This window comes from Armigeres subalbatus, chromosome 1 (assembly GCF_024139115.2).
Source record: "Armigeres subalbatus isolate Guangzhou_Male chromosome 1, GZ_Asu_2, whole genome shotgun sequence".
In the NCBI taxonomy this organism is placed as follows: domain Eukaryota; kingdom Metazoa; phylum Arthropoda; class Insecta; order Diptera; family Culicidae; genus Armigeres; species Armigeres subalbatus.
In genome coordinates, this window is record NC_085139.1 from 44,192,712 (window position 1) to 44,215,671 (window position 22,960).

Below are 22,960 nucleotides of genomic sequence, written 5' to 3' on the forward strand. Positions count from 1 at the left end.
AATAAATTTGTTTGTTCTTCTGCTATACTAAAATTGGTATCTAATTTTTATTTATTAATAGAGCTCAAAAGAAATCAATAAAACAGCGAATGAAGTTATTAAAAAAAGCATTGAAAAAACAGACAAAAATAAGTGCGACTTTAGCAGAAAAACTTAAAATGTCATCAGAAACGAGGCAGCGTTCTCAATGTGCAACGGTTTCCAATACTGACGATTTCCGCAATGTCATGAATTCTACTTCTAATGAAATGCCAAATACAAGACATAATAGTGTTTCGAATGAATCTTCATTACTCAGTTGCATGAATAACTTTTCAATCGCATCCCTCAATGTTCCGGAATGTAAATCCCCTGATGGAGATGAAGAGATTGACAGAAAAACGTTTGAGAAATGGAAAGACATGCTAGAAGCTTCTATACAACTAGTTGGAGTTTCAGATGAATCAACCAAAATGAGAATTTTCAAAATCAAGGCAGGTTTTAAGCTACTTGATTGCCTTGATGGTACAGTATCTGCCCATGATTTTCCAAACCCAGTGACGCATCCATATTCCAATGCTATGGCAAGATTAACAAGTTTGTTCAGCTCACGTGACTACTGTCTAATGCAACGTCAGAAGCTGCGATCAATTACTCAAAACGCAGATGAAACGGATTTGAAATTTGTCAAACGGGTGATTGCGGCTGCTAAGCTATGTAACTTCGGGGAGGAACAATTACTGGAAAATGTAGTATTTATAATACAATCGTCTGCGGTTAACATTAAAGTTCGGGAAGCGAGCCGTAAGGTGCTCAGAAAAGGAGGTAACTTAACATCACTTCTTGATAAGATACAAGCATGTGAAATGGAGAAGTTAAACGAAGAAATGTACAGGAAAAACCACAGGAAAACAAACAACGCAGAAGTAGCGGCAGTATCGTATTCTCATAAAACTGAAACCGGCTCTCAAGTGAAAGGATATGGAAGTAGCTATCACAGGTATTTATTTTTTTCTCTTTTGTTATATATCCGATAAACCTAAATTTCACAAATTAATAATTCATGCAACATTCTAGTCGACCGTTTATTCGGAAATGGGATTTGTCGCAACAAAAAGGGCAACATTTCCGTCAAAGTGTTAAATACGAAAACCGAAATCCTTGCACAAGATGTACAAGTACTCGTCATTTGACTTCAGAATGTCATGCCATTGACAAAATTTGCAGAAAATGCCATCGCAAAGGTCATTTGGAGCGTGCATGTGGCATTATACCAGCATCGACACACAACACAATGAAAAGGAAAAATGATGACCAACAGCAGGGGCCTCCACCCAAAGTTCGTCAAATTGCAGCGGTCTCCCAAACAGACTTGCATGTCGATGAACCAGTTGTAAGTAGTGAGGATTCATACTGAGCTAATTGAAATCTGTTATCCTACACTATATATAATTTGCTAAATTTGCTATGTTATTCAAATATAAAATATAATAAATATGGAATGCATTATAACACAACTAACACAATTCTATGATGTGAGGATAGCAAGGTTTTGTTATAAATGAACGAAATCAATGTTTTAAGTGATCCTTTTGATTTTTCAGGAAGCAAATCATGCAATCAATATTTCCAAAAAAGATTGTAATTGTGTCATTGTTGGTTATATCGCCAATTGTGCTATATCATTTTTGATCGATTCGGGGGCAGAAGTTAATACAATTGATTCAAATACGTTCAATCTCTTAAAAAATGCAACGTGTCATCCAGATCTCTTTACTGTATAACAGAAGGATCAGATAAAAATCTCAAAGGATATGCTACTTCAAGAAACATCACTGTTCTAGCCACATTTGTTGCGGAGTTGGTAGTTTCTGAAGATCGCCCTACATTTTTTGAAAAATTCTACGTCATTGCCGACGCTAGACCGTTACTGGGAAGAAATACTGCAATTCGCTATAGTGTTCTTCAAGTGGGTTTGAACGTCCCCATTTTAAATTCACCTAACGCTTTGTGCCTCGACAAGTTGTTTGCAGGAGAAATTTGCAATGTTTCAGAAGAATTTCCCAAATTCAATGTACCACCGGTAGTTCTTGCATATGACAGAACTAAACCTCCCAGCAGAAATATCTACACCAGTATTCCGCCTGCATTCAAAGATGAAACAAATCGTCGTTTGCAAGATCTGTTGTTATCGGGAATTATCGAAGAAGTTACTGAAGAAATGGATAAATCCTTTTGTTCATCTTTGCTGGTCGTACCAAAAGGCAAAAATGACATCAGATTAGTCGTAGATTTACGAGGACCAAACAAATGCATTATTAGAACACCTTTTCGCATGCCGACTTTGGAAGACATAGTTTCTAAATTAAATGGTGCAATGTGGTTTTCTAGCATTGATCTTACCAACGCTTTCTTCCACGTTGTGTTAGACCCCAGTTCCAGGCATTTGACGAATTTTTTTGCCGGGGAATCAACATACAGATTTATGCGACTACCATTCGGTTTGTGTAATGCGCCGGATATTTTTCAAGAAATACTGCAAACGGTCGTGTTAGCTGACAGCGAAGGCGTGGTAAATTATTTAGACGATGTTCTTATATTTGGTAACACGAAGGAAGAACATGATGCGAACTTAAAGGCAGTATTGGACAAGTTACATCAACATGGAGTAAAACTAAATGAGAAAAAATGCGTTTTTAGACAGCAGTCCGTGAAGTTCATAGGTTTTATGATAACTAAAGATGGTTTGAGTTTAGATGAAGAGAAACTGAAAGCGATACGTGAATTCAGACGTCCAGAATCTCAACAAGAGGTAAAAAGTTTTCTCACAGAAAGAAAAATCATTAATCAAATTAAAAAAATCGTTGGTTAAAATAAAAAGTTTCGTTGGTTCTTTTTCGTAGAGAGTTGCATGTCTTCAAATCAAAAGTACCCAAACTTTTAATACACCAATGGTTCAAAAATTGTTCGCCGCTCTGAAAATAAAAGTTTATACTTTCAAAATAAAATTGTAGCACTGTTAAATAAAAATGGTGACATTGTAGAAGATATAGTGCAACATTTTATTAAAAAATCCCAAAAAAAGCTCCCTTCACTCTTATCCCTCATTCTTATTTTTTCTCTTGAAATTCAAAATGAAATCAGAGTATACAGTTTGAGCATGTTTATTTTAGTTTAATAATTTTGATCAAATCAATCAGAGTAAGATCACATTAGTTAGTTTGTTAGATCTCAAAACAAACTCGCCAGAACGCCGGAACAACAGCTGCCAACCAACTTAATCCGAATAATTCAGCTCTGTCCAGATCTTTGGTGTGCCCATCGTGCATATGCAGACATTTGGTCATTGCGCCACGGTTTTTTCTCGGTCCGAAATGCCGAAACAAACAGATTACCTGTAGAAAATTGAATTGAAGATCTTGCATAAGTATATAGATTTATACTACGCCATTGAATCATGGAAATTGGGCATTGCTAAGAGACATTAGATCACACCGGTACTTTATACGTTTACGATTGAAGAAATCGAAATTGACTCACCTGCAAATGGCCTGTATCCCTTCTATTTCTTCGGCTCAAGATTTCGTTGAATATTTTCGCTCTGCCATATATAGACACTGAGAGGAAAATAGAAATTGAAAATAATTACGATATTGTCCTTTTCTTTTCACCAATGGCTCGTTTGACATGCTTTAAAAGTTTATCTACTTTTAGGTTGATAGAAAAGACTTTAGATGTTACTTTTGGAGAATGATCGAAACAACTTTTAAATAAAAAAATAATTTTGAATGAGAATATTTTTACTCTTAATTCTAGGAAAATAAAGCACTTTTCAAAAGAAAAGTGCATAATATTCTATAAAACCATTTTTGTTCTTTGTGTGCTAGGACTCATGAATTTCACAGAGCGCTTCATCTTCAAAAGAGCGGAAAAGACATACAAACTGAGATTGCTTGCTAAATCGGACAAATTTTACTGGACAAAGGATGAAGATGACGAGTTCAACTTTTTGAAATACGAAGCGCTTAAATCAATTCAGAAGCTGGGATATTTCGACTACAAGGACAGAACAGAATTATATGTAGACGCTTCTCCAATAGGTCTTGGAGCTGTGCTAGTACAGTTTAACGAAAATGGAACACCCCGTATAATATCTTGTGCTTCCAAATCCCATCAACGGAAACAAAGTATCCACACACGCAAAAGGAAGCCTTAGCCATGGTTTGGGGAATCGAGCGTTTCAGATTCTATTTATTGGGAATTTCTTTCGTTGTTCGAACTGACTCTGAAGCAAATGAATTCATTTTTGGAAGCGCTTTCCGAACCGGCAAAAGAGCTTTGTCTCGCGCAGAAGGTTGGGCGTTACGATTGCAATCATACGACTTCACTGTGAAATATATACCAGGTCACCTCAATGTTGCTGACGCATTGTCTAGGCTGATCGCAGGATCAAAAATTGATGAATCTTTCGATGAGGACAACGATAAGCATTTACTTTACGTTTTAGATGCTGGATCAATGAATATTACATGGAGTGATATTGATCTTGCTTCAGAATGTGATGAAGAGCTCGAGATCGTTAGGCTGGCACTTAAATCCAGTAAATGGCCTCCGAATCTAGGTCGCTACGAAGCTCATGCTAAAAATCTCCGAAATTTGGGTCCCCGGGTTTTTAAAGAAGACAAAGTAATACTTCCTAAAAGACTTCGCGATAAGGCTTTAAAAACAGCACATCAGGGTCATATTGGTTGCGCTGCAATGAAGAGAATAATACGCGACTACTTTTGGTGGCCTGGGCTGAGCCATGACGTTGAAGAGTTCGTAAAAAAGTGTGAAACATGTTTGATTATTTCAAGAAGAAATCCGCCAATACCATTGTCTAGTAGAGAATTGCCAGATGGACCATGGGAAATAATTCAAATTGATTTCCTGTCAGTTCCTAAATGTGGCTCGGGAGAATTTCTTGTGGCTGTAGACACTTATTCAAGATATATCTCTGTCATTGAAATAAAATGCATTGACGCCAAGAACACGAACCTAGCACTGAATCGGATATTTTTCACTTGGGGCCTACCGTTAATAATGCAAAGTGACAATGGGCCACCATTTCAAAGTTACGAGTTTGTCAATCACTGGGAGGCTAAAGGGGTCAAGGTCAGAAAATCCATACCTCTAAGTCCGCAATCGAATGGTGTAGTGGAAAGACAAAATCAAGGTATCATAAAGGCTATAACAGGAGCAATGCAAGATGAGACGAATTGGAAGCAGGCGTTGAATATCTATGTGCATACACATAATACCATGAAGCCACATTCTGTCTCGGTATTACACCGTTCGAACTACTTGTCGGATGGAAATATAGGGTACATTCGTGAGCCTTTGGGTGCCTCGAAACAGATCGACCGTGATGCCGTTCGAGATAAAGATGCAGAAGCAAAACTAGTCAGCAAAAAGTATGCAGATCTCCATAGAGGAGCGAAAGAATCTAATATAACAATTGGCGACAGGGTGTTATTGGCCACTAAAAGGCATTGCAAGACTGACCCAACATTTTCAAAGGAGAAATACACGATTATTGCGAGAGATGGCGCCAAGGTTATTATTCAAAGCGATAGAGGTGTGCAAATTACAAGAAATATTCAGGATGTTAAAAGTATATCAAATTTTGAAGTAAGTCGTATCTTTTCTTAATTTTTGTTTGCTGTCTCTTTTTACTCAATTTATATTTTAATCTTTCGTATATTACTTGTTCACTATTTATCTTATTAACGCAGTTGGAGTCACAAGAATCCTTGGAAGCATCAAGCAAGGAAGATCGAGCACTCATGTTTGGATCAGACAATGAGCAACTGATGGACAGTAACCCTGTGGAGCATAACGAACAGCAGGACATAAACATTTCCAGACCTAGAAGAAATATTCAGAAACCCAGTAGATTTAAAAATATGTTCATGTATCATGTATATCAATAATCAGTAGGGGTAGTAAAGAATGTAGTGTACAAATGAGTTTGATTAAAAATATGTTTTAAAAAATTAATTAACTTAGGAGACACAGGCATCAGAGTAGTTAAAGCCAAATTATTGATGATAATAAATTCAGTCTTAAGTGATATTTGAGCACGGCAAGTCAAGTGTCTTTCAATAGCTCCAAATGGAGCTGAACAATTCGGATGCCTCCGAAGATGGCGTCAGTATATCCGCCGATTGGAGGGGTTCCGGTGACGAGGCTCCCGTCGAGTTCAGCGTTCTCCCATCGGTAGATTCTCCATCCAACTTCCGGCGTGGATCATTCAAATCAGGTTCCGCTCCTGTTCCGCAACACCGTGCCAAGCTCCGACGGTATGCGACTGACGAATCTAGCTGGAGGATCGAGGAAGATTCGAGCCACTACAATCGTGACAATGATACTGGCAGCACTTGAAATTTTTGCTTGCTTCTTATGGATACAAAAAGTAAACAAGTCGAAATGGAACCGCTTTCGACGGTTCAATTGGAAACAAGATGGCGTCTTCGCCGATCTCTTATTCTAATATTTCTAGTTTGCACCATGGAGCTTATGGTTGTTTTTTATCCGGGCTCCGATCGCAAATCGTGATATTGACCTAACGGTCTCTCATTCTGGAGAAAAGCACTCCGATAACAACCACCACGGATGAACCGCAATGGTCCCAATTTCCAATGTTTGCAAATCTTCATCCCGGCACATCCCCTCAGTGAAGTTGTCGTTTCCATACCACTGATAAGCAGCAAGCCATTCCGCTAAGCTTCGAATAGCACGCAAAGGAGAAACTTTCGGCAGCCGACAGAACAGAAACCGGGACAGGAACACCTGATATCAGATAATTTGTTCATTCCGTTCGAACACTATTTAGTTCCTGTTTATTTATTTATTTATTATTATTATTTAAATCCATCTGACATCTTCTGTCTTAATGAATATCTGAAAACTATTGACCAAATCTCATACACATCAGAATCAAATAACATTTTTATAGAAAAATCGTTGTATAATTTTATTTTATTCGGGCCCTTGTTTTAACTATTTGGTATAAATTTATTTCTGAGTGTGTGTCGAAACGGTCGAGTCACAGTATACCTCACGGTAGATCTTATTTTTTATTCCTTCTAAGTGCAATTTTCGCTTTTTCTTTTCCGTGCACCTGCGTACGCGTAAATTTTTACCCCCAGCCAGTTAGCTTGATCGTTTCATTCATTCGCATTTCCACTTCGTTTGTGACCGGCGTTGGTTCGTGAAAGTTTCATCCCGGCTTGGTTGTACCATTTGTAATATTTTTTTTTCCATTGGTAAAGTTGTGTAAACCCGTGAAAATTAGTGAATTATAACGAATTGGTTTGTGGTGTAGCAGATTAAATTGGGTTTCAAGCAAGGAACGAGGGATTCAACGAAAAAATGGTAAGTGCCTTTAATAAGGATCAGTCAAGGGATAAAGCGTCAAAGTTGACCGTTTTCGTTTTTAATTGAATGTATAGATTTTTTTTATTTTCTTCATGCTAGAAATAATGCAAATAGTAGGAATTTGTAATCAAATAGTTGAATAATAAAGGGGATCAAGTCAAAATGATACAATTTTCAAAACGCACCGCATTTGCCAAGATGGCGTCTTTTATGCGAGTGGCGTTTTTTCCTCGACTTCTTTCCACACCATTCATCAAGTTCTCTCATTCATCGTCTTTCGACTGTCATTCACAGTTATTTACTATCGGCTTCATCGGCTTGGTTCGGATGGGGGTGTTGGAGTTGGGTCAGTTTGTTTGTTCCATAAAGAATAATAAATTATTATTTGAAAGTTTTATTATTTTGACGTTGAGTTGACAAAAAAATGAGAATTTATTAAACTTCCTTTACTCCTACCAGATTCCTAACATATTATAAATATGCCATATGAATTTTTTTGATCACCTCATTTTTTTTTTTAAATCTGTTCTAGCAATCAGGAAATATGTCTTACAACAATGACGGAAACGGAAACGGGGGTGGGGACTCCGGTTTCTTTATCCGTTTGCGTGGACTTCCGTGGAACATCACGGAGAGCGATATTCGCGATTTCCTGAATGGAGTGGCTATCGATCAGGTGCACATTTGCATCAACCAGATGACCAAGCGTCAAACTGGTGAAGCTTACCTGCGCATGCCGACTTTGGACGATCAGATTAAGGCCCTTGATCAAAACAAGGCCACTCTGGGCCATCGATATATCGAGGTGTTTACGGCATCGGACGATCAGTTCGATAATGCCGTGAACAAAGAGGATAATGCCGAAGATGGTGGACCGGTATTGAGGCTGCGTGGTTTGCCCTGGTCATGCACCAAGGACGACGTCAAGAGATTCTTCAACGGTAAGTGTGCGAATACGAGGGCGGGTGCGAATGTGGCCGATTTCCTGGGAGGTACAAAGCTATCGTGACAAGGGACGAGCAAAGGGAAACGGAAGAGACTTGGCGCGTGGGAACATCCGGTGATGGGCGGTATCAAATTCTGATTACTTTTTTTTCTCCAACAACTACTAATTTCTGCTTTTATTCAATACAACCGTCTAGCCCCTGTCCTTGATGGGAAACTAGATTAACGTTAACTGTCGTCTTTTATCTGTCTCTCTGTGGGTATCGTTCCTAGGAAATCAACTATCAGGCGCGCTCGGCAGACAGTTTCGTTCTTGGCTCGGAAGTGGCACAACGGGTTCCACCTCGGGGTATTCACTCGAGGGAGGACTGCGGCAGCAAGAATGCGCGCGACCCTTCCTACTGATGGTGGATGGGAGGGCAGGGTGTTGGAACATTGCGGGGTTTAAGAACGAAACTTTTTTCCTTCATCATTCTTAGATACAAATATCTCCCTTTTCCCCCCCTAATTCGATTCGTTTTTCTCAAATGAAATTAAAACAAACAAATCACCGTTACATACACACACAGGGTTGACGATAAAGAATGGCTATAATGGGATAGTTTTGCTACTGGATCAGCTGGGACGGGCATCTGGGGAGGCGATTGTAGAATTTGGAACTGATGCCGAAGCCGATCAGGCCATGAGCAAACAGAAAGAGAAGATTGGGAACAGGTGGGTTGTTTTTGAACTGCAAGCTTCTAAAACATTTTTTTATATATATATTTGTCTAGTACTTACTTCAAACACTTCCTAATAGTAAAACGTAAGAAAACTAAAGAACTGAAAATGTTCTATCATGGTATCTGGTTGTGTTTGATCTGGTTTTGAAATAAAGCAATATGGTTTCGAGGAGAGGATGAATTTCCGGATGGAGAAGGCGGATGATCGGCTTTGCGATGACTTTTGTATTGTTTCGATTAGTTTGGATTGATTTTTTTGTGTTTGATTTAGTTATTGCAATTTGGTTAAATAATGATCGATGCATTTGTGTTTCTTTGAAACAATTACAATTATGGCGCTAAACAAGCCTGGTAGTAATCCTAAAAAAGTCGTAGTAAACAATCATGAGCAACTGTTTGGGATCTCGAATATGTAGTTTAACAAAACTGATTCGCAAGAAATCATTCCTCAAACCGTGGAACCCGTAACAAATTAGAAGTTATTTCAAAATAAGTCAACGAAAATATCTACTGATTAACGAACGTATTAATATTAGTTCGAATGAAACTTCACTGAACAAAATATCAGTTTACAATGTAGCAAGAATGAAGGGTGAACTAAAAATCATACACAAAGGAATGATTTCTGATAGAATTAAAGAATCGTTAAACTGTCTCCTGGAAACAACCAGATTATGGGTCGGAGGATAGCTCTTTCGATACCTGTTAGGATATATTTATCCTATCATTTACTGGGTAGAGAAAATTACCGTTAATTTATTGTTACCACAAAAATGATTCTATAAAAGATGATCGCACCTAGTTTATGTTCATAACAATATTGAATCAGCTGGTGTTCTCAGTTTTAAGAACATTCGTAAACACTGCTGACTTCTTCTCCATTCGTATCAACCGGGACTCCACAAGAGATTTAAAATTGATTGCATTGTAGTTGTACAAATTTTCCCATCTCCGACATTTACATTTCAAATTAAAACTTACATATTTTTCTGTTTTTTCTTCCTTTAATAAACACCCCATTACCTCCCAATTTTGACATCCGAACATCAACCATGCTGCAGATACATTGAGCTGTTCCGTAGCAGTACTCGCGAAATGAAGTGGGCTGAAAAACGTTTGCGTCGCAATTCTCCATATGGCGGCAGCGATGACAACAACCGTAACCGGTACCCACCAGGCCAGGGATATGGTCGCAATGGTAAGTTTTCGGCTTTCCCTCAATTGTACAGAAAAGGTAAAACTCATTTTTTGCTTCATCCCATTTGCAGATGAGTACGATGATTCCCCATCAGGAGGCGGCAACAGCTCTTGGGGAGGCAATCGGGACGGCAACGGATACGGTGGCGGCAACAGCTACAGCTCCGGCGGTGGTAACAACTACAGCAGTGGCGGTGGAAACATGAGCAGTGGCGGCGGCGGCAGCATGTACTCCGGTGGGTTGGCCAACAATACGGGCAACATTGACATCTTGAGCTTGTTGCAGGATCAGTTGAGTAAGTGGCTGATTCTTCGTCGTAAAGCCTCAGTGGTATCGCATGAGAATGGGCGAGGCAAGCAAAATCCGTCGAGCCTGGTGGCGGGTTTCTAATCACTTCCGGTTGCTGGTGTTTCCTTATTTTCATACAGACTCAACGATTTTTTTCCATTGTCCATTCAAAATCTACGAACATCTTTCAGTCTTCACAAGCCGCCAGCAATACAACTCAGATGGTCCTCACAGCCCTTAATGACTTACAATAGCTTCAGCCAAAGGCATTACAACAACTATTCTTTCTTTTTTGCAGAACGTGGAGGTAGCACCAACTACGGCTCTGGTCGTGGCACCGGAAACAGCTACAGCAGTGGTGGCAGTGGCTTTGGAAGCAACAATTATAGCAGCAGCACTGGCAATAGCGGCTCAGGAAGTTACGGAAACTTCCGTTCAAACAGCGGTAGTGGAAGTCAGCTCGGTGGCAACAACTACAGCAGCTTTGGCAACAACAGCGGCGGCAGTGGCGGTGGTAACTTCTCCAGCAATGACTTCTTCAGTAGTGGCGAACAGGATCTATTCTGTGTGCACTTGCGGGGAATGCCGTTCAGCTGCGATGAACAGGACATCTACGACTTCTTCATGCCGCTGAGACCGGTCAAGTGCAATGTGTCGTTTGACTCCAGAGGTCGCCCATCTGGAGAGGGTGACGCCTACTTTGACACCATGGAGGAAGCCATGAAGGCCATGAAGAAGCACAAGGAGAAAATGGGCTCCCGTTACATAGAACTGTTCGCCGGCTCCAGGAGACCACAAAACAAGTTCATGGATTAAACATCTATCTGTTTACTTAAGATTGCTAACGTTAGCAAAAAAGAGATTCGGCGTACGCCCGACACGGCAACAAGAGTGGAGAAACTCAGCTTCCAATTGTAACTTCACGAAGAGACAAACATGCATTAAGTTCAACATTGATATAAATTAGCTCATACAACATATAGAAAGCCTAGAAATTAAGCGACAAGCTGATTCTGCTTAAACTCATGTCCACCACCATGTCAACCCACATGCACTTAACTTCGAATGATGAAGCTGAATCATTCTTCATGTAATTTAGGTTTTAAGATAGGAAATATTATTCATTTTTAACATTTTGAAGAAACAACGCAATTTTTTTCAATGTAAACAAAACATTAATATTGTGGTAACTTATTGAAAAGCGTAATTGACTCAATTTACCAGGAAATAGTTTATAATTGCTAAACACATACCTACATTGAATACATCAGTATCTATGCTTCAGGATCCTAAAAAATGTGTTGTATTTTATTTCTTATTTCGAAAGCTACTATTTTCAATTACGCTAGTTTGAACGCATAGGGAGCGGGACCATTTGGGCAGCACCCCTTATTCCCGTCCGCAACGTTAATAACTCGACCGCGTTCAAACCAAATCGCTTGATTTTTTGTACATTACTAGATATCAACAGAAACTAAGCATGTACTAAAAACAAGTAATTCGGTTGTGATGCACTCGAGTAATGAACGTTGCTGACGGAAATGGGGGTGCTGCCCAAATGGTGCTCTACCCTACCTACGTTTTTTTTTATTTTTGCTATTTGCTATATTTGCTCGTGTTTCATTCTTCGCCGCCACACACCGTCTTCCTGCAGATGGCCAAAGATGGTCTTAAGCACCCGTCTCTCGAATAGTCCGAGTGCTTGCAAGTCCTCATCGAGTATTGTCCATGTTTCATGTCCGTAGTGGACGGCCGGTCTTATCAGCGTTTTGTACATGACCCATTTGGTGCGGTGACGAATCTTTTTTGTCCGCAGTTTCTTCTGGAGCCCTTAGTAGGCCTGACTTCCACAGATGATGCGCCTTCGTATTTCACGACTAATATTATTATCAGCCGTTTGCAAGGATCCAAAATAGACGAATTCATCGACCACCTCGAAGGTATCCCCCTCTATCGTAACACTGCTTCCCAGGCGGGCCCTGTCGCGCTCGGTTCGGCCCACAAGTATGTTGTACTTTTTATTTTTGACGCATTCACCACCAGTCCATATGGTTCCGTTTTGAATGCAACGACTATTGGCCCAGGTTTAGTGCTTGGTATTCAGGTCGCCGGCAATAACCTTGCCTCCACGGTAGCTTGACATTAGACAATGACCCTTCGAAGCAGGCGACAGTTGATGTTGTAGTGAAGAGCGATGACAACACAACCTCCCCTGGACGGCCGGTCGAGTCGTACGATACGAAAGTCCGGGATGTAGACGCTCACCTCAAGGAAATCCTTCAGCTCGATGGATTTGCTTTTGAGCGAGCAAGCGTTCCAGTTGACCAGGCCCACCCTAGCAGCTATTTTCAATTATGAACTTTCAAGAGTAAAGACCTGATCGAAACATGTTTTACAATCACATTGTGTTATTAGTGTTAAAATCAGATTAGCCCTACACAAAAGATATTTTAGTTACCAGATAAACATTGTCGCTGTCGTCCCTGTCCGGAACATCTTTTGCTGACGAGGATAGGGGATCTAAATGTCATTCAAGGAAAAATACATACGATTTGAAAGTTAGGTACCACACATGTTTCGGACAGCAGAACAAAGGAAACCGAAGCGACAATCTTTATTTTGTAACTAAAATATCTTTTCCCTACACAGCATAGCATTAGCATTAGCATTGTTACGGTGTAATTCGTAGATTGGACACTAGTGATACTCATGTTTTACTTTTGAGATCCTTATCTAGAATGCTATCAGAAATCAAGAAGGGGAGTGGTCCTTGATTCCAGTCTTAAACAAAAATAACAAAAGCATGAGGATTACTACTCCTGGCCACGCCCATCTTCACCGTAACTAGGAAGAGGAAGGAAGTGTTGATGTAGTACTTACTTAACGAGAGGCCACCGACTTAGCGACACCCTCATAAGTACCACGGAGTTGGATAATAAGGAAGGTATTCGTTGGGTCAGGATTTGCCTGTAGCTGACAATGTAACCGTGGTAGATCTTACCCCGTAACACACCACGTAAAGGTGTCTACCCAGCATTACGGGTGAAAAAAATTTCTTTTCCCTACACAGTTGGCAAAAAAATCACAATTTTCAAACAATAAAATAAAATTTATTCAGTGAGTTGAAATATTGTGTATTAGTAGTTAAAATAACAAAAAATGTAACAAAATTTCTCCTAGTTTTAACAAAAACCTAAAGCCCTCAGTACATTGTTTGTGAATATGACAAATTATGTTATTGAAAACGTCAAAGTTATTACCTACTGATTGTCTTACAAGTGTAGGAATAATTGTATCACAATTTAACATTATCTTGTTATTCTATATTGAAATCTTGGATTCAATATTTGCCAATATCACCTAGGTGCGGACGTTCGTGATATCGGAGAAGAATTGATCGTCGATTAGAACATGGTCAATTTGGTTTTCCGTTTCTTGGTTAGGCGATCTTCTGCTGTTTCGAATACGTTGATTTTTTGGTTTCTTATTTCCTTGACATATAGGTTAGGTATTCGCAATTTTTATAGATCAATGTTTAAAAGTTTAATTAGAATGTACCGGTTTTGAGATATTGAGGCATCTTACCCCACCCTACTCTAAATTACTTCTAAAGACATGCTAAAAACATTCATGTTTAAAAGGGACTGGACTGAACGGCCAATATCCGCGTGCAAGTAAAAACCAATTCAATCCTGATGAGCCACACGAATTGACGACAGCTGAGTTGGGTCTCGTGACGGATGACCGATAAATATTTGTGATCGTGAGATCCTGAGTCGACGCCAACTCGTGCCGCCCATAGCGCGGCTGAACTTGCATTCATGCTGATAATAAATGCTAATGATTTCCAGCAATTAGCATATGATCTTGGTTGGTGTGTTCACCATTCGATTTATCGCAGAATCAAGTTTGTAAAACTCTTGATTTTGAATCTTTCAAATAACTATGAAATGCAGTTTCATGCTGGTTTATCGGTTTAAACGTTTTTAAATCATCTCTATTACGGTCGTTTTTTCCCTGTCAGACTCTTCCATAAGATTTTCACTCAAACAAATAAAACTTACAAACAACCATGCGGAGGAAGTCCTAGGCGAGACGGTTAAGGTGAGGTCACTCACGACGGAGATGAATCTAAGGGTTAAAGACCTGGACGAGATCACCGAAGTCGAAGAGCTGCGGCGATAGTGCGAAGTGGAGACGCCCACCGCAGCCGTTCGGCTACGGAAAGGTCCGGCAGGGCACAGGTAGCATTGGTTCGGCTATCTGTAGCGGACGCCTCCAAGGTAGTCAAGTTAGGGAGCGTCAAGGTGGAATGGTCGGTGTGCCCTGTGGGCATATACGAGCAACCCGAAGTTAGCTTCAAGCGCCTGGAACCGGGGCACAAGCAATGGGACTGCAAAGGCCCTGACAGAAGCAAGCTCTGCCGACACTGCGGATTGGAGGGACATAAGGCACAATGCTGCACGAACCCTCCCAATTGTTTGATTTGTTCCAGCAAAGCTGTGAACAGCAAGCACCAAGCACCCCATGGGGGGTTCGAAGTGCCCGGTGTTTAAGCGTGCTGCAAAATCACAGTGCAGGTAACGCAGCTAAACCTGAACCACTGTGATGCAGCCCAGCAACTGCTGTGTCAGACAGTTGCTGAATGGGGGACGGATATCGGCATTATAGCGGATCCTTACCGGGAACCTGCCATAAACGGTAATTGGGTCGCTGATGGGTCTAAAATGGCGGCGATATGGACAACGGGGAAATACCCAGTCCAAGAGTTGATGTCTTCGACACACGAGGGCTTCGTCATTGCCAAAGTCAACGGGGTCTTCTTCTGCAGCTGCTACACGCAAAAAAAAGCGTTCATGAATTCGTGAACTCTAGGATTTTTTTTCAAATGGGCCTAATTGATTCTGACATTGATTTTTGGAATGACGATTGTGCTCTTAATTCAAACTATTTTGGTCAACTAATCCACTCAACAGAAAGAATAGATTGCGATCTATCTGGAAGTAACGTCAGTTGAACGAAATATGCTGAATAGAGAGAGTATGAGCCCTTTCAAATTTCAAGGTCAAATACAGTTACGCCTATTTGAAAAAAGTTCCTAGAACTAACAAGTTCACGGTGTATTTTTTCGTGAACAATAGCCATGGATTCGGGAACACAGTCACGTTTACTGGAACGTTCTGGAAAACGTGACTGGTGTTCCCGAATCCATAAATTAAATCATGGTGTATTTTTGCTGGTTCACGAATTCTGAAACGCTTTTTTTGCGTGAATCACTGGCCATGTTGGATGTGGACTTGGCCAATGTCGATACCAAAAGTACCTACAGCTGGAACGGGACCGAGGTGCTTAAGGAAGCGCTCCGCCGCGAGCACAATACTCTCGGTCTGAGCGGCGAGCAGCTGGTAACAGTACTCTCGCGTGCATGCGATGCCACCATGCCTAGGAAAGTCCACCTTACTTACTGGTGGACTCAAGCGATTGCGACCCTGCGCCGCGCCTGCCTACGGGCACGGAGGTGGATACTGCGAGCACGCACAGAATGAGGAGCGTGTTAAACGACGGGTGGCGTTCGTGGCTGCTAGAGCCGCTCTGAAGACTGAGATTAGACCAAGCAAAAAAATCTGCTTCGAGGGCCTGTGTCAAAGTGCCAACGCGAATCCATGGGGTGGCCCCTACAGAGCGGTCTCCAGAGATGCTGGAGAGAATCATCGCGGGGCTCTTCCCACGTCATGACCCAAGTCCCTGGCTAGAGATGGTCGGGTTTTCAAACCCGAAACCCGACCCGAACCCGAACCCGACGGGTTCGGGTTTGGAAAATTAGAACAATGGCGGTTCGGGTCGGGTACAGGTTTGTGAGATGATAAAATGTCGGGTCTGGGTCGGTTTCGAGTTTGAGAAATATTGCAAATTTTGCGCCGTGTTCGACTCCCATGCAAAAAATATTGTCCCACCAAAATATGTTCCCACCAGTTTCTCCATATATGGATGACGTCTCCACTGCAAGAAAGAGCTGTTTGGGGTGTGAGATAAGGTGCAAGAATGATGGTTTGGATTGTGCTTTCGCTAATTTCTATACAATTGGACGTGTGAGCATTTGTTTTGGTACTTCGACAAATTTGCACGGAAGTCTATTCTTCGGTGAGAAAGGCAATAAAGTTTTGAATATTTTTTTATTCGTTTCTGGTAAATTTAAGGCTTATTCGTTGTTTGGGCCTATACCTAAATACAGAGGCGTCGCGTGACCAATTCTTCAACCTGTGCACTATTTTAATAATTCGAGAAAAACACATAAAAGGGACCAGAAATGATAAACGAGTCATTTTTCAGCGCGTTTCTCAACATGTTTGCTTATTTTGTTGCTTCTAACTGGTTCTTAGCTACTTCTTATTTTCGGAATTAACTCAAACTAAACTAAGCTTAAAAGTGATAGTACGTAAAATTAAAAATTACTGTCATCAGAATCGTTTCCAATGTGGCATATAAGACATATCGGAAATTATTGAGCTGACTTTCAATTCTAATTTGAGTCATTTCGCAAATGAGACGAAGTTTTAAAAAGACAAAAGGAAATTTGAATACATCAATCATGCAAAGTTACTAATAATAAATTAGCATGTAATAGCATGCCATATCAGAAAAATAAAGTCTGTACAATAAAGAGAACAATGAAGTTCATAGCCTTAACTCCTTTCAATTAATAATTATTCTATTTACAATTTATTTCTTTGATCAATAATCTGAACTGGGCAGACTTCGAACAGTTTTCCGCCCATCAGCATGGACAATAGCTCATAAATTTGTTTGGACCATTGACATTTGACGTCCTCCCTCGCCAACTAAATATATTGGATTTCTCGAAAAAAAAACCTTCAGAAATAAATTTCTTTGAAAATGTTGCCCGTTTCATATTTGCTAATTCGGCGACAATATAGATTTTCATCAGAAGATAAAATGTCTGTTTACATTATGTTAATATTGTCGGATATTTAAATGTTGAATATAAAAAGCGTATTTGTAAACAGGCTTTATTGCAAGCGCTTATTAGCAGATGACAATTTCTGTTTAAATTGAGCTAATGTCGCGCTAGTATTATCGGAGTACATTGTTGCCAGGATTAGTGGATATGTAAACGGGCCATCCCAATCGAATATCAAAAGCGCTTTTGCTTCGCGGTGCTTATTCAAAGCGGAATTTTCGTCAACGCTTTGAGGGAGCAGAAATGAGCGCGCTTTACTATTCTCTTTCCGATCGCTCTCTCTTCGCCGAATCGCGCATGCGCTGTTTGAAGCGTTTGAAGCGGTTTTCGATAGGCACCAAACCGTGCATTGCCAGCGTAGAACGCTTTGACTACCTATACATCGCCGATTGCGATTAGAGCAGATGATCCACACATACAAAATAATGCGTGTATGATGCATGACAAAGCGTTCTCGGCTGAAAGTTCCGTGTTGATACAACATGTGGTGTCGGAGGGTCGGTTCGGTATCGTAAAGAAAAATATAACGCGCCTCCATCGCAGCATTTGGTTTCCTCACATCACATGCCGCCTATAAAAAAATCATTCATATTTTCCGTTTATGTATCTAATAGTCAAATTTGCATGAAACATTTATCAAATGCACATAATTTAAATATATGTTCGGATTAGAAAGACTAGAAATCTATCGAAAGTTTAAGTGTTGGGGATAAAATTGCCACATGTGCAGTGCACAGGTTGCACATGCGGACGCGACGCCTCTGCCTAAATATTAAGTGTAAAGAGAAATATAAAATAACTATTTTGAGATTTTAGCCAAAAAACAAAGTTCGGGTCCAGTTCGGGATTAAGACTGCAAAAATAGTCGGGTACGGGTCGGGTTCAGGTTTGATAAGGTTTTTCATTACGGGTTCGGGTCGGGTCCGGGTTTGAAAGGAATTTCTAAATCGGTTTCGGGTCGGGTTCGGGTTTACAAAATGTGAAACCCGACCATCTCTATCCCTGGCCTCACATTGTGGAGCTGCCAGGGGCCATGGTGGTCGACGACGAGGGAAGAGTAATTGTGGCGAAACTTGCGGGGATTGCACAGTCCCTTAGTGTAGGTAAGGAACCAGGACCGGATGGTATTCCGAACCTGGCCATCAAAGCGGCCATTGCTGAGGCTCCCGAGATGTTCAGATCTGTCGTGCAAAGATGCCTGGATGAGGGAGTCTTCCCTGAAGCATGGAAAAGGCAGAGCTTGGTCCTATTGCCAAAAACGGGAAAACCACCGGGGGATCCGTCGGCATATAGACCAATATGCCTGCTTGATTCGGCGGGGAAGGTGCTCGAGAAGATCATCCTCAACAGGTTGTTGATACGCACGGATGGTGCAGATGGTCTATCGAGTAAACAGTTTGGCTTCCGAAAGGGTAAGTCGACCGTAGACGCTATCTTGTCGGTTACCAAATCCGCGGAGATATCTATCCAGCGTAGTTAGGAATGCATTCAATAGTGCCAGTCAATAGTGCGTCTAGGAACTCCCGAGTACCTGTACAAAATTCTCGGAAGCTAATTCCAGAATCAAGTACTGGTATACGACACGGACGCGGGGCGGAAGTGCGTTGACATAACCTCAGGGGTTCCGCAAGGTTCCATACTGGGTCCGGTGTTATGGAACGTCATGTACGACGGTATCTTGAAGTTGAAGTTCCCAGTGAGCGTGGTAATCGTCGGCTTCGCTGATGATATTACGCTGGAGGTCAACGGCGTATCGATCGAAGAGGTGGAGTTGACTGCAGCCCACTCGATCGCAATTGTAGAGGAGTGGATGAGTTCCAGGAAGTTAGAACTGGCTCACCACAAGACTGAGGTGGCACGATGCAATTTGCGTCATCACCGGTATGATGCCTATTGACATCGTTATCGGTAAAGACATAGAGTGCTTCGAAATGCGCGGCACGAGAGGCATCCGTAGGACTGTCATGTTGGCCTCAATGGTCAAATGGCAGCGTGCGTGGGACAATTCCACTAAGGGTAGATGGACACATAGGTTGATACCGGAGATAGGTACGTGGGTCAAGAGGCGCCATGGGGAAATCTCTTTCCACCTGACCCAGGTTCTTACAGGCCATGATTGCTTCAGACAGTATTTCTACACCGGCCTCGCCCGAGTGTCCGGTGTGCGCAGGTTTAGAGGAAACGGTGGAACACGGGTTGTTCGTGTGCCCACGTTTTCGCACAATGCGTGATCACATGCTTGCCACATGTGGTCTGGACACTACCCCGGACAACCTAGTCCGGAGGATGTGTAAAAATAAAGTTGGCTGGAACGCCGTTTTATCGGCTATCGTCCAAATCGTCTCGGAGCTACGCAGAAGGTGGCTGGTGGACTCGAGGAATGGCTAGTTCAGGCGCAAATAAGAGGTGGTCCAATGGTTCGGAGTCGGCTTCATGGGTCATATCGGTGCCCTGTGGTCGAACTCGATCCTTTTATCGAACAAGTGGCCGCGCGAAAAACAACATGGTATCGTCACTTTCGCGGCGTCGATCAACCGTGCGGGTTCCGAGAAAGGAGACGAAAAGAGGTCCTCGTCAAGGCTGGGGCAAGCGTAGGCACCGCGTCGGCAAGTCCCTCTGTGTGATGGCGAAATCGCCTTATCGCAGAGAGGTCCATTTGGGGTGCACGCGGCATTATCATTCTTGATACCAGCCGTGCAAAGGGAAGCAGGCGCGAAGACGACCCTTCCCACCTTTCGAGGACAAAGGGCGTGGTAAGGCCACCTGGAAAGACGGCAATGTGCTGGCACGATACCATGGTGTTCTTCTAAAAAAGCGAGTCACGATGTTCGATGCTGCAAGGACACGCAGCTAACCTCGAAGGTGCGTTGTGCGCTGGCCCCCCTTTGAAGCATTACTTTGTAAACGGTTCAGCGGGTCGGGGATGTAGTCTTGCCTCCCTCATTTGCTGATGGAGGTAGTCTCTAACCCCGCACTTCCTGGACGTCCAACCCAGGATGTCTGTTGAGCAGATTCCTCCTCCATTGCTTAGGAAGAAGAAAAAAACACACACATACGTCGAAATAGTTCGATATTCTGGTTTATATTGGTAAAAGCATTGAAATAGCTTAAAGGCTGTTATCCCCTACTATTTGTTTTGTGCCCCCGGCTGGGTGAGGTATAGGATAAAAGATGACACATAATGTATGTTAAAATGAAAATTAGATAGGCAAACTTTGACATCAAGTTACTCTAATCAAGCAATGTGGCTCACATGAAGATACAATCAAAATGTTTACTTTGAAATTACAGACCTTTTTTCCAATTTCCTACTTTCAATGAAGGATAGGCACTTTATTGCCGCTCATGGTTTGATCATCGCTGCATCTTCGGAGGGATCTAATTAGCAATTCCGACCAACAGAAAGACAGACAGACAGTTACGCTGGGATTTGATCTTTAGTAATAATGACTTAGAAACAGGAGTCCGGTAGTAGCAGGCTTCGTGATAAGTTGTGTTCATTGAGGTTTGTTAAAGCCTAACTTTTTTCCATGGAGGTGGCTGACTGATTTTTACGAAATAATTGCACATTTGTTCAGAAGATTCCGCATTTGATGGTGGTACACCGCACAAATAGGATGAACTTGTCCCGGTGAGTTTAATCTTATTTGACTTATTTTTCTAGTACTTATTTGTGATTTTGATTTTTCAAGCTAACATTTGTAAACTTGTTTGTATTGTCGGCTCTCAATGCAATCACAATGGTTTTTCGCCTACTTAGATATTAGTCATTGAAGTTTCAAACCGCATTACAGATTGAGAACTACAAAACTTTCGATGAGTTGTTCCTCATTTGATTAAATATCATAATACTGATTAGGATGGTGCATTCATGATTTACCTAGGCCATCTCAATTTTTAGAGAATTGTTATGCGAATATATTCAATATGGGGTAAGTTTGGTTCGGGTAATACAAAAATTTCTCCCGAACAAAGTCTTATTTGTCATCATGCTACATATTTGGAAGTACGATAGACGTGAGTTCCAAGAAAATCTGTTCTTTGATTTGTTATCAAATGTTCTAACAACTGAACCGGTGCCAGCGAATGTTTAAATTTGCAATTTTCTGCAACTCAACAGTACCAACGTATTATGACTGATGTGTCTAAAGGCAGTAATGAGAAATATGCGAATGTGCACATGTGGGAACAAAATGCAACAGAAACCGAAAATCGTTGCCACTAAAAGTGGTACATGTACATTTATAAAATTATTTTAAACGGCAGTGAACCACCTTGAAATTCAAAATAGGGTTAAAATCTGTTGCGGAAACATGCATGTTGTCAAATTTTCGTTTCAATAAGCTGATTGTAGTGGGAAGAACTGTACATGTACCACTATTTCTGGCAACAAAATTGCTGTACCGTTTTTGCTGGCACCAGTTCAACTATACAAATGAAAAGAACATTATTCTAAGCTTGTTTAGTGGAATATGTTTTCACTTATAAGACGAATTCCCTGGGCTAAAAGTATCATGTAAAAATGGTAACATGACTTTAAAACCTCGCAGTTATTAACTGTGGAAATGCTTAATGAACACCAAGCTGCGAGGCGGCAATGTCCCAGTGGGAAGTGTAATGCCAATGAAGAAGATGAAGAAGAAGAAGAGATGTGGAATGTCTTCCCCAGTCATGAGATGAGTTCAGTACTTTTACATTTAATTCCACCACATTGTAATCTTTACAGATACGTATTTCGACTTCAAGTGTAAGGTCATCTTCAGTGTCTCGTACTTGACTCGACTTGAAGAGACTCGAAGACGACTCTGCAAAGATTATGAAGTGGGAGAATTAAATGGAACTTGTTATATAAGTGAAGACTTAGGATGGTTCAAATTATGTAGTGTGAAAAAAAACTTATTTAAATTTTTTCCTATTTTGTTCTATTTATAGAAATTAAAGAAGTCAACCAAAATAGTCTCGATCTATTTCAACATTTTTCGGGACATTTCTAGGAGGTGTGAGAATACTTCTACCTGGATACTGGGCTAGAGTTCATTAACCTTCCGCAACTCGCTTCAACTTTCATAACACGAGAACTTGTGTGTTGTAAAAAGTACAACAGTTCTAAAATACGTTATCATGAAGCCAATTCAAATGATATCAACGTGAATTTTTCAGGAAAATAATAAAGGGGATATATTCTCTCATTGAGGACATTTTTTAAGTCCAATGGATCTTTTGCTGGTCCTCCGGAAAATCCAGAACCAACGGAACACCGGTGAAAATAGTCCATCTTCTCAATGAATGGCGCAATGTTTCTTATAAGAATTCTAAAAACTCTGAAAAAAATTAAAATCCATCTATAATCCCATGCGGCCCTATGAGTCAAGAAAAAAATTAGTTTAGAATTCTCCCACTGAGCGGCGCTAGTGTACATGAAAATACCAA

General features: G+C 41.1%; 3 protein-coding genes and 1 long non-coding RNA gene across 5 annotated transcripts in view; 3 read left to right on the forward strand and 1 right to left on the reverse strand.

Moving 5' to 3' along the window:
• The first annotated feature begins 776 nt into the window (after nt 1-776).
• On the forward strand, nt 777-1,763 carry LOC134206124 (uncharacterized). The gene is made up of 3 exons (XM_062681814.1): nt 777-979; nt 1,057-1,372; nt 1,584-1,763. Exons 1-3 carry the CDS (start codon nt 846-848, stop codon nt 1,761-1,763), a joined length of 630 nt encoding a protein of 209 aa, XP_062537798.1. The 5' UTR covers nt 777-845.
• Nucleotides 1,764-3,280: 1,517 nt separating this feature from the next.
• On the reverse strand, nt 3,281-20,957 carry LOC134208336 (uncharacterized). The gene is made up of 3 exons (XR_009978620.1): nt 20,824-20,957; nt 3,520-3,596; nt 3,281-3,374 (listed from the first exon to the last, which is right to left on the reverse strand). It is a non-coding gene; the product is annotated as an uncharacterized LOC134208336 (long non-coding RNA).
• On the forward strand, nt 7,190-11,724 carry LOC134224984 (heterogeneous nuclear ribonucleoprotein F). Of its 2 annotated transcripts, none has more exons than XM_062704703.1 (6): nt 7,190-7,395; nt 7,931-8,339; nt 8,913-9,057; nt 10,127-10,263; nt 10,334-10,558; nt 10,850-11,724. In XM_062704703.1, exons 1-6 carry the CDS (start codon nt 7,393-7,395, stop codon nt 11,365-11,367), a joined length of 1,437 nt encoding a protein of 478 aa, XP_062560687.1. In that variant the 5' UTR covers nt 7,190-7,392; the 3' UTR covers nt 11,368-11,724. The 2 variants fall into 2 exon arrangements, with proteins under 2 accessions (XP_062560687.1, XP_062560695.1); XM_062704711.1 differs by having other exon boundaries at nt 10,334-10,498.
• The window catches only part of LOC134208334 (chloride channel protein 2-like), a 35,328-nt gene continuing 33,301 nt past the window's right edge, over nt 20,934-22,960 (forward strand). The window contains exon 1 of the mRNA XM_062684334.1: nt 20,934-21,161. The gene's annotated coding sequence lies outside the window, so the exon portion shown is untranslated. The remainder of the gene's footprint in view (nt 21,162-22,960) is intronic.

Bases quoted from the DNA above. Each gene is read 5' to 3' on its own strand.
- LOC134224984 (XM_062704703.1), top strand. The intron at 8,340-8,912 runs GTAAGTGTGCGA...ATACACACACAG, and splicing joins CGTCAAGAGATTCTTCAACG to GGTTGACGATAAAGAATGGC. The intron at 10,264-10,333 runs GTAAGTTTTCGG...TCCCATTTGCAG, and splicing joins CCAGGGATATGGTCGCAATG to ATGAGTACGATGATTCCCCA.
- LOC134206124 (XM_062681814.1), top strand. From the start codon at position 846: ATGGAGAAGTTAAACGAAGAAATGTACAGGAAAAACCACAGGAAAACA. The intron at 980-1,056 runs GTATTTATTTTT...GCAACATTCTAG, and splicing joins TATGGAAGTAGCTATCACAG to TCGACCGTTTATTCGGAAAT. The intron at 1,373-1,583 runs GTAAGTAGTGAG...TTGATTTTTCAG, and splicing joins TGCATGTCGATGAACCAGTT to GAAGCAAATCATGCAATCAA.